This window comes from Terrapene carolina, unplaced genomic scaffold (genome assembly GCF_002925995.2).
Source record: "Terrapene carolina triunguis isolate 2854851 unplaced genomic scaffold, T_m_triunguis-2.0 Scaffold42, whole genome shotgun sequence".
NCBI lineage: Eukaryota > Metazoa > Chordata > Testudines > Emydidae > Terrapene > Terrapene triunguis.
This window is the reverse complement of record NW_020664393.1, coordinates 69787061-69797491: the sequence shown is the minus strand read 5'-3', so window position 1 is coordinate 69797491 and position 10431 is coordinate 69787061. Positions and strand designations below refer to the sequence as shown.

Below are 10431 nucleotides of genomic sequence, written 5' to 3'. Positions count from 1 at the left end.
TGTGTGTGTGTGTGTGTGTGTGTGTGTGTGTTAGAGTTAGAGTTAATAGGAAACTGCACTATCCAGGACATTAGACATGAGTGACTTGCTTTAAAAATCGAACAATACAGATCAATCCTTGACAATCTTAATTGAGGGCCATATTTTGTGGTCTTTCGTCAAGCAGAATTCCTCTTATTGAATACAGACTCACAGCTGTTGCCCTGAGAATGGCCACACCTATGCACGTGCAGTCTGTTAAGTGTAAGGGGCTTTTTTCAGAGCAGTTTCAGGGTGTGAGTGCAGGGAGGGGGGTGGACTTCAGACTCTAACTACGCATTTAAAAATAAATGTGCTCACTGCAACTTTCCATATTGGGGGAGGGAGGGGTCCTCTGACCCACTGGCTGGAAGAAAAGGGGCATTGTCCCTTTAAGGGCTCCCCCTACAACAGGGAGAAGGACGGGGAGTGTTTGCAGAGGCAGACAGGAAGGGCAGGAAGCAGTTGGGGCCAGGTCAGGAGAAGGTCACTGCACAGTTCAGGTTCAGACTGCCTGAGTGCTGTAAGCATCTGTTGGCTGTTTAGTGAAAGGACTTGGTAGTGTCAGTCCAGATTCCAGTAGGCAGATGACAAAGCACAATATCAGACTGGGCACTAATTGGCACGCCTGTCGCCAGGCTACAAGGACCATATTAGCACAGGGAACCGGTTCCGGAGTGCCTGAGACCCAGCTCCTCAAAGGCACTCAGGCGCCGAGTTCCAATGGGTTTCAGGGGCAGTTAGGCCTCTAACTACCTTTAGGGAGCGAGGCCTCAAGGGACACAGGGCTTGTCTACACTTGCAGCGCTGCAGCAGCACAGCTGTGCCACTGTCACACTTAATGGAGATGCAACCTACACTGATGGAAGAGCTTCTCCCGTTGGCGTAGGTGCTCCACCTCCCCAAGAGGCAGTAGCTAGCTCGATGGGAGAAGCCCTTCCGTCAACATAGCGCTGTCCACACTGGAGGAAAGCTCAGTATAACGATGTCCCTTAGAGGTGTGGATTTTCGTACTGATACCACCCATAAGTTCCTAATGTAGACCAAAGCTGAGTGAAATTCAGTGGGATTTCGGCTCCCAAGTCACACAGGGCCCTTTTGAAAAATGTTGCCTCAGAGACTAGGTTTGCCAGGTGTCCGGTTTTCGACTGGAACGCCCGGTGAAAAAGGGACCCTGGCGGCTCCGGTCAGCACTTCTGACTGGGCTGTTAAAAGTCTGGTAGGCGGCACAGCGGGGCTAAGACAGGCTCCCTGCCTGCCCTGGCTCTGCACAGCTCCGCGGAAGTGGCTGGCATGTCCCTGCAGCCCCTACGCGCAGGTGCAATCAGGGAACCTCCGTGCGCTGCTCCCGCCTCAAGCGCCGGCTCCGCAGCTCCCATTGGCTGGGAACAGTGGCCAATGGGAGCTGCGGGGGCAGCACCTGCAGATGTGTGCAGTGTGCGCGGCGCAGAGCTGCCTGGCTGCGCCTTCGCCTAGGGGCCGGATATGGCGGCCGCTTCCAGGAGCAGCACAGAGCCAAAGCAGGCAGGGAACCTTCCTTAGCCCCACTGTGCCACCGACCGGGAGCCGCCTGAGGTAAACACCACCCGGCTGAAGCCCACAGCCCGAACCCCCTGCCCCAGGTCGGAACCCCCTCCCGCACCCTAACTCCCTCCCAGAGCCTGTACCCCCACCCCCTGCCCCAGCCCTGAGCCCCCTCCTGCACCCATACTCCCTCCTGGAACCCACACCCCACACCCACTCCCACACCCCAACCCCCTTCCCCAGCCCTGAGCCCCATCCCACACCCTGAACCCCTCATTTCTGGCCCCACCCAAGAGCCCTCACCCCCTCCCGCATCCCTACCCCTGCCCCAGCCCAGTGAAAGTGAGTGAGGGTGGGGGAGAGCAAGCGATGGAGAGAGAGGGGCTGGAGTGAGTGGGGGCGGGGCCTCAGAGAAGGGGCAGGGCAAGGGTTTTTGGTTTTGTGCAATCAGAAAGTTGGCAATCCTATCAGAGACACACTCACTCTCTCTCCCTCAGTCCTTCCAGAGCAGAGTTGAAGCATGCTGGCAAGACTGTTGTTGCCAGGTGGCTAAATAGTGGATTTCTGTCTCCTGGATTGTCAATCCAGCACATACACTAAAATCCATTAACAATTAAATAAAATAGATTTTATTTTTCTCATTACAATCTACTTCTGGCTCTTAGATAGCCCCTACTGCTGTAGTATCTGAGCATTTCAAAATCTTGAATGTATTTATCCTCACAACACCCTGGCGAAGTAGGGACGTGCTATTAACCCTAGTTGACTGTTGAGGAACTGAGGCATTGGGTCCTGAATGCATGTTAGGCACCTAAATCCTTATTTCTATTCCACTGTGGATTAATACTTAAATAGTCATTGGGCAAGAACACAAGAATGAGCCTATAGTCCAGAGGTTAGGGCACTCACCTGGGATCTAGTCCCCCTAATCCAATAGATTTCATTATTTATCCACGGTGAAAGGAGAGCTTGAGGGAGCCCTACATCAGACTGTCCTGCTGGCCTGTGTTTAAGACACGCACACGTGTGAGTGGTGGAGACTTCTGTTCAGATCCCTTCTCCCCTTTAGGCAGAGAGAGGGGAACTGAGGCAGGATCTCCCACCTCCCGGGCAAGTGCTCTAACCATGGGGCTAAAAGTTATAAAAAAGATGGGCACCCCCAACCCAGATTTTCCCTGGGACCCGATCCACTAGGCAGCTTCTAAGCATCCCTACCGGATTGGATAAACGCGTGTCTTCCCTGGTTTGTGAATTGCTCTGGGGCTTAGGCAGGAGATAGGTACCCAGAGAGAGGCAGCAGAGGCAGAAACATAGGTGCCCAGGGAACTTCTACCCTAAAAATTTAAGCAGGGTTTCAGCAGGAGTTTTGTGATTGCAGTGGAGCCAAAACTAGCATGTAGGCAGCTAATTCCTTTTGTGCATTCAGGCTTACATGATTTTCCCAAGATCACAGAGGAAGTCATGAGCAGAGCAGAGAATTGAACTCAGATCTCCTAACAGCCAGGCTAGTATCCTTCCTCTCAGTATAGATTGTGCGTAGGATGGGTATCAATATCCATTTGGTAGATTGTTCCATATGCCCCTTGGTGTGAAGAAGTCCAGGTTTACAGTATTATCCACTGTAACAGATTCCTCCCTCAGTTTCAGATGACATCTGTGAGTTACATTTTCCCCACTACGGTATTCAAGACCCATCCTGGAGCGCCATGCAATCTCCTTAGCAGTGATTAACTCTCCCCCTCTATAGTGCCTCTCTTTCTGGGCTGGGCATGCAGCTGAAAAGGTCCTTGATTGAAGACTGCGAAATCACTTCTTTTAATGTATGTAGCCAAAAGGCACATGCCTCCCCTCTCCCTGTGTATGGAACGCACACAGTTTTCTAGACGCGCCACACCAGCCAAAATTAGAAACACATTTTTTTAAAAAGAAACCAAGTAAACAACAATTATTGAGGCTATTTCCTGTGGGCTAACGATCAGCTGGGAGCATCAGCCCAGACGGTCATTAATTCTCCAGGAAATGGTCCAGGCCAAGGTTATTGCTCTTACTGTGCTTTATTTTCTTCTTGTCGTTTTAATAAATAAAAATTAATCTGGGCAATACTGCATCTGATTTCCTGTGATGGCATCAGGCCCTCAGAGAGCTCAGCGGGGAGGAGGAGTTTCTCATTAACGTCGGTCGCTGCGCTGTGCGCTCGCTGCATCTCTTCTAAGGCACAGCAGCCAGTTGGACTCCCCATGTTAGGACAGTGATGTAATGGAGGGGACTCGCAGGGAGCCCCCGTCTAACTTCTGGCACCAGCAATTTCAGAGGGAAGTTGGTCTGAGCGGGAGCCGCTTGTTACCACATTGGCAGCACGTTGCTGTTTATGGGGGAGTTATGGTGCCCCCCCCCCATTTGTCCCCTTTGCAAATTTCTATAGAAATATTACTTTAAAAGTTCTGTGGGGTTGCATGAAACAAACAAACACAAATTCCTTTGTGGCTGGAATGCTAAAGGACCCTGACTAATCGCTTGGAGTGCCATGAGCAGATTGATAAAGAAAGCAAACACTCCCACAAGTGGTTCAGTGACCTGCTATTCTATACTGGCTTTTTGCACTCCTCTGCCATGAATAGGAACATTACATCTTTACACACAGACTTCAGCCAAAAAGATACAGGGGGTGGCCAGGACACGTCCCTTTGCATTTGCATCTAACCTTCCCACCTGCTGCACGACACGGTAAATGCCAACAGGTGCTAGTGGCAGGTGTTTGCCGTCTCTCCATCTGCAGCTGCCCACCCACTTCCCATGGATTTGGTCTGGAAATGCTTGCAGCTTCCGAATGGCTTTCCTCAAGCTGGGACGGGAGGCAGCTGTAGTCAGGAAATGAAGCTTCAGCCCTGTGTTTGTCTGTTGCTCGGAGGCACGACAGACAGGTGTGCAGCAGCACGGTACTGTGAAACACGGAGGGCCCACAACTCCCATAGGGGACTGAGGGTGCACATCACCTTGCAGGACAGGCCCCCAAAAGAGAATGTTTTTTTTAAAAATTGTCACCTATAGCCCTTGTGTCTTTACTGCTAGCACAACCAGTTCACCAGCACCGAACAGCCCTAAATCTAGCAGAATCCCAGCTCAAAAGAGATTGTGTCCCACAAGAAAAATATAGGCCAGAGTTCTACTGTGGAAAAAGGAAACACAGTCCATGGTGCTTTTAGCATAGTCAAAAGACCTGGATTCTAGGCCCAGTTTTCCCTGACTCACTGTAAGTCCTTGCGTGAGTCACTTTAACTTTTCCCCAAATATAAAATGACAATATCAATAATAACCTGCTTTACAGGGAAGGTGTGAGGATTAGAGACGTCTCCAGGCCAAATTCCTAGATTTGAGCTACAACTTTGGCAAACTTTAGATCTCAGACCAAATTTCATATCTGACTTCTCTCATAATCAACTAACCCCCAAATCCAAAAATGGGGGCAGGGAAGCTGGTGGAAGAAGGATTCAGATTCAGGGCCAGAGTTTGTGCCTTGAGTGCATCTCTATTGACAATTCATTAATGCTTGTAAAATGCTTGCAGGGCTTTTAATGGGAGGCACTACAGAAATGCAAACCTTTATTATGTTACCATTATATTTCTAACTATGTCTATTTGACCTGTTAAACTGTATTTAATCCACATTAGCAGAAAGGTTAAAACAGTCCCCTTAACATGGGTAGCACTCCAGTGGGCCTTAGTTGCACAGATATGCTGGATTTTTTCTGGGCAGACTAAGATCCAGCATTCACAGGTGTGAGTTTAGAACAGGGGTGGGCAAACTTTTTGGCCCGAGGGCCACTTCTGGGTATGGAAATTGTATGGCGGGCCATGAATGCTCATGAAATTGGGGTTAGGGTGCAGGAGGGGGTGAGGGCTCTGGCTGGGGGTGTGGGCTCTGGGATGGGGGTGCAGGAGGGTGCTCTGGGCTGGGACTGAGGCGTTTTGAGGGCAGGCGGTGGATCAGAGGTGGGGCAGGGGGTTGGGGCATGGGGGAGGGTCGGGGCTCCGTCTGCGGGTGCAGGCTTTGGGGTGGAGCTGGGGATGAGTGGTTTGGGGTGCAGGAGGGTGCTCCAGGCTGGGATCGAGGGGTTCTGAGGGCGGGAGGGAGATCAGGGCTGGGGCAGGGGGTTGGATCGCCAGGGGGTGGCTCGGGGGTGCAGGCCCTAGGTGGCACTTACCTCAAGCAGCTCCCGGAAGCAGTGGCATGTCACTCCTATGCGGAGGCATGGCCAGGCGGCTCTGCTGCACGCTGCCCCATCTGCAGGCGCTGCCCCTGCAGCTCCCATTGGTCATGGTTCCCGACCAATTGGAGCTGCGGGGGCAGCGCTTGGGGTGAGGGCAGCATGCGGAGTGGAGCCTCCTCGTTGCCCCTACGCATAGGAGCCGAAGGGGGGACATGCTACTGCTTCCGGGAGCCACGCAGAGGGGACCCTGACCCTGCTCCCTGGCTGGAGCACAAGGGACGGATTAAACCAGCTGGCGGGTCAGATGCGACCCGCGGGCCGTAGTTTGCCCACCCCTGATTTAGAGCGTATCTAAAGTTGAAATCAATGGAAGCTAGGGGCCTAAATACCCTTTTGAGGATCTGGGCTTTCGTCTCTCTGTCCTGAGTTCCCCACCTTTAAAATGGGGATAGTAGCATTTCTCTGTCTCACAGGGGTGATGTGAGGATTGAATATGTTAAAGATGTTGAGGTTCTCAGATCCCACGATGATGGGAGCAACAGATAGATAGATTAGATAGAGGATGCATTTACAGCAGCTTTTTGCAGTTCTTTCAGTGCAGGTGTCCATATCTATGAACCATGTAATATTCAACCTTAATTTATGAAGGACATTTATTTCTACATTAAGAATCTCTGCTTTAAAGGGACCCTGAAAAGTCAAAGCACGATACTGCCATCAGATGGGGGGGTGGGAGGGAACAGAACTGTGCACTTAACACCAAGGTTGTTGTTTTTTAAGTGTTACAAAAAGAACTATACACAGAAACGTTCTCCTGAATCTATGTACATTTACCAAAACTAGAAAGCCGAACCTTGTGCTGGGAACCAAAACACAATAGCCTTGTGCTAGTGCATGAGAACCAGAGAATGGCACCGAGGGGAAATAAAAGTGACCGAAGCTTTGTGCCGTGAAAAAAAGAAAGCTCAAAATTGTTTGCGTTTTAATCATTTTGGCCCTGATTCTGCAAGATTTATCCCCGTGCTTCCCTTGGCTTCACCTCCTTGCAGTCAATGGGATTATTTACCATGTGCAAAGTTACGCACATGCATGTGTCTTTGTAAAATTGGGCATTACGTTGTTAGCAAGACAGGTATGCATTTTTAAAAAAACCAAGGGTTGAGATTCAGTCCTGCCCGATGAAGGGCCAACAAACTGCATGCCCTGTCTCTGTTACGCCGGGGGGAAGGGGGCTCATGTCCAGGGACAGTCATTTTGCAATTCCAACTGTAATTCCAGAGAAGCCCCTCTCCCCCAGCAGAAGCTGGACTAAGGAAAGTGGTGAATCAGTACATCTCCTGGCCAGCCTGACCCCACGCTTTGTGGGGCTGACTCCACCCACTTTGCGGGTAGCACCAACCAGCGCTGGTCTCTCTGATACAGACGGGAGCCGTGGACACTTCCCACTACTGTGCCTCTGATTCTAGCAGGCTTTCTGCTATGAGGGGCCCACACCCTGGCTGCCCCCAAGCAGTGATCCTGGCTGATGAGCTTCATGACGAGAGTGACTCTTTAAAATAAATGTAAATGGAAGAAAGCTCCTGTGTTACATGAAAGACACATGACAAGAAAAAATGTGGATGAAAGCTAAGCTGTGATCGGAGGAAATCTTTCCCTAAATTAGATTTAAATATATAATTAGACTAAGCAGAAACTTCATCTTCACACTTCCACTGAAGATAAGCCAAATTCTCTTAAGCAGGGTAATGATCTAAGTGCCGCTCATTTTCCAAATTACAGGAAAAGCTTGCCTTCTTAATGAGCCAGCGTTTGATCTCAAGGAAAAAAGCACATTAGAAATAATACCGCATCTAAGATTACATTGTATTTAACTTCAGATGAGAGCAAGCCCAAGTGAAGGCAGAGCACAATACAGCCTGTTATATACAGTCAACCCCTTTCTAGAGCTACACCGTTCAGGTCTTTCAAGGGAAAACCTCCTGAGAGCCAAATGGGAAAATGAACCTCTGAGAGAAATACAAAGGAGCAGATTCTGCCCTCACTTACACTGGGGCAGCCCCACTGAGGGTCTTAAAAGACATCACAGCAACCCAGAGAAGAAGCAGGTGAGAGACCTACCTGTGATAAAGGAATACGCTGCTAGGATGTTGCTGAGCAAGGCCATCTCTGTGCTAACGCCCACGGGCTCCATGCTGCTGTTATCCACTGGCCGCTGTGTCTCATCCACGGGAAGCAGCAAGGGGGTGTTGTCTAGCGGGTAAAAGGTAGCCGACCTCCCTTTCTTCTTCTCTGTTTTGAGTGAGGGAACAGGCACATCAATTTCAGCGCTGCCCTGTCCTGCCCTAAAGCAATTGAACCTGCCTCTGCATTCAGAAATCTGGAGCCAGTCACTGGAAATGCCACCCAAATCTGCCGCAGTTAGGCAGCTGGACCTTCGTGGTTATAAGCACACGGTGGATTCAAGGCAGTTTCTCTGTTGGCTACCAAGCAGCATCTCCTCTCCCCATTATCCTTCTCTTTCACATCCCCGTTAGACACACCCAGATGCTTTACAGCAAATATATAATCAGGTTGCTTTCCTTTTTTTGTAAATCAAAGAGCCTTTATCAATGCTGGGTTCCACTAAACGTGTAATAACTCAGCACATGGGCTTGGAAGACACAGACAGGGTCTTGCATCTCTCTGTAATTCTAGAGTGATCTACACCTGGCAAGCAGTACTGCTTTCCCTCCAGCCTTATTAAGGGAAGGGCGGCTCTTTGCCTGCGTTTATGACTTCCTTCAGAAGCATGCTCTCATTGTGTTTCACTGAGACATAATTTCCCCTTCAGAGAGGTGAGGGAACACGGGTTAATGATTTGATTTTATTTGTTGAAGACTGGAGCTGAGAAGGCAGCTAATTCCAGGAGGCTGAAAGAGACCCTTTCAGACCTTATCAGATCCCTGCTAAGAACTGGCTGTACCTTGATCTGTCTGCAGACACCACAACCAATGGCAAAATACTAATTGTTTCAAACACATTAAAAAGTCAGCCCATAGAGAGAGCTCCATCATCCACCTATGAGTGTGCAAAATCCTAGGGCTGTTAAGACTCCTGTCCCTGTGTATCTGGTACATGCTGCAAACAAACAGTGCACAGTAGCTGGCAATTGCATTTGGCTTCCACTTATCTGCTAGTATTAAGTTCAGGAAACTGACAATTCTGGTGCATGAAATACCATTACTGCTGCGGGAGCAAAGTCACTTTCAAATCCAGCCTGCAGCGCATGAAAGTCCACGTTTGTTCACTGTCTCTCTGTGTTTGCATTTGCACAGCTCACACCCAAGGTGAACGGCTCCATTGTTCATTTCACACTGTACACGCCTGGAAGCTGTGTGGCCCCCGAGGTCAGCGACAAAGATTTGGGAGTGAGGGGGAAATAAGTTAATTTAAAATGTCGGCAGGGGCGATGGCTCAGGTGGATAAATGCCTGTGCGGTGCTGCATCCTATTAGTGTGGCTTCAGAGATTCCTCGAGTCCAAGGCCAGAAGGGACCATTGTGCTCATCTAGTCTGACATCCTGTATAACACAGGCCACAGAACTGCCCCAAAATAACGTCTAGAGCAGCTCTTTTAGAAAAAACATCCCATCTTGATTTTAAAATTGTCAGTGATGAAGACTCCACCACGACCCTTGGCAAATTGTTCCAATGGTTAATTACTCTCACTGTTAAAAATGTAAGCCTTATTTCCTGTCTGAATTTGTCTAGCTTCAATTTCCAGCCATTGGATGGTGTTAGACCTTTCTCTGGTAGATTGAAGAGCCCACTATTCAATCCCCATGTAGCTACTTACAGAGTGTAATCAAGTCCACCCCCTTAATAATCTTCTCTTTGTCGTGCTAAATAGATTGAGCTCCTTGACTCTCTCCTTATAAGGCAGGTTTGCTAATCATTTAATCATTCTCCTGGCTCTTCTCTGAACCTTCTCCAATTTATCAACACCCTTATAAATAAGGAGACATACCTATCTCATAGAGCTGGAAGGGACCCTGAAAGGTCATTGAGTCCAGCCCCCTGCCTTCACTAGCAGGACCAAGTACTGATTTTGCCCCAGATCCCTAAGGGGCCCCCTCAAGGACTAAACTCACAACTCTGGGTTTAGCAGGCCAATGCTCAAACCACTGAGCTATCCCTCCCCCCTGCTTGAATTGTGGGCACCAGATCTGGACACAGTATTCCGGCAGCGGTCACACCAGTGCCAAATACAGCGGTGAAATAACCTCACTGCTTAGAGCTGGATGCTGTGGTGATGTCTAGCTGTTAGAGTGGGGGACCGGCTGGGGGAAACTTGGGTTCTGTTTCCAACTCTGCTACTGAATGACTGTGACCATGGGCAAGTTGTTTAAGCAAAATGTTTCAAACATGGATGCCTGAAGAGAGGCACCAAAGGGGAAATTTTCAAAAGCACCTCAGATTTAGGAGCACTAGTCCCACTGAAAGTCAGTTTTACAGATGAACAAACTAAGACACAGAGGGGTAAAGGCCGACATTTTCAATAGGAAGTCAATGGCACGAAGGGTGCTTTTGAAAATCTCCCCCTAAATCCATAGTTCAGCAACTTAATAAATGCCTTGATTTTCCCCACTAAACTCCTAATGTGAACCGAAAGGAAGCGATGGGTGCTCAGCACCTCCAAAATC

The 10431-nt window shown here is 49.4% G+C and overlaps 1 protein-coding gene across 1 annotated transcript in view; it reads right to left on the bottom strand.

Moving 5' to 3' along the window:
• EVA1A (eva-1 homolog A, regulator of programmed cell death) overlaps positions 1-10431 on the bottom strand; it is a 307412-nt gene that overhangs the window by 4763 nt on the left and 292218 nt on the right. Inside the window, exon 7 of the mRNA XM_026653233.1 lies at positions 7869-8039. Within this exon, the coding sequence (XP_026509018.1) occupies positions 7869-8039 (171 nt within the window). The remainder of the gene's footprint in view (positions 1-7868; positions 8040-10431) is intronic.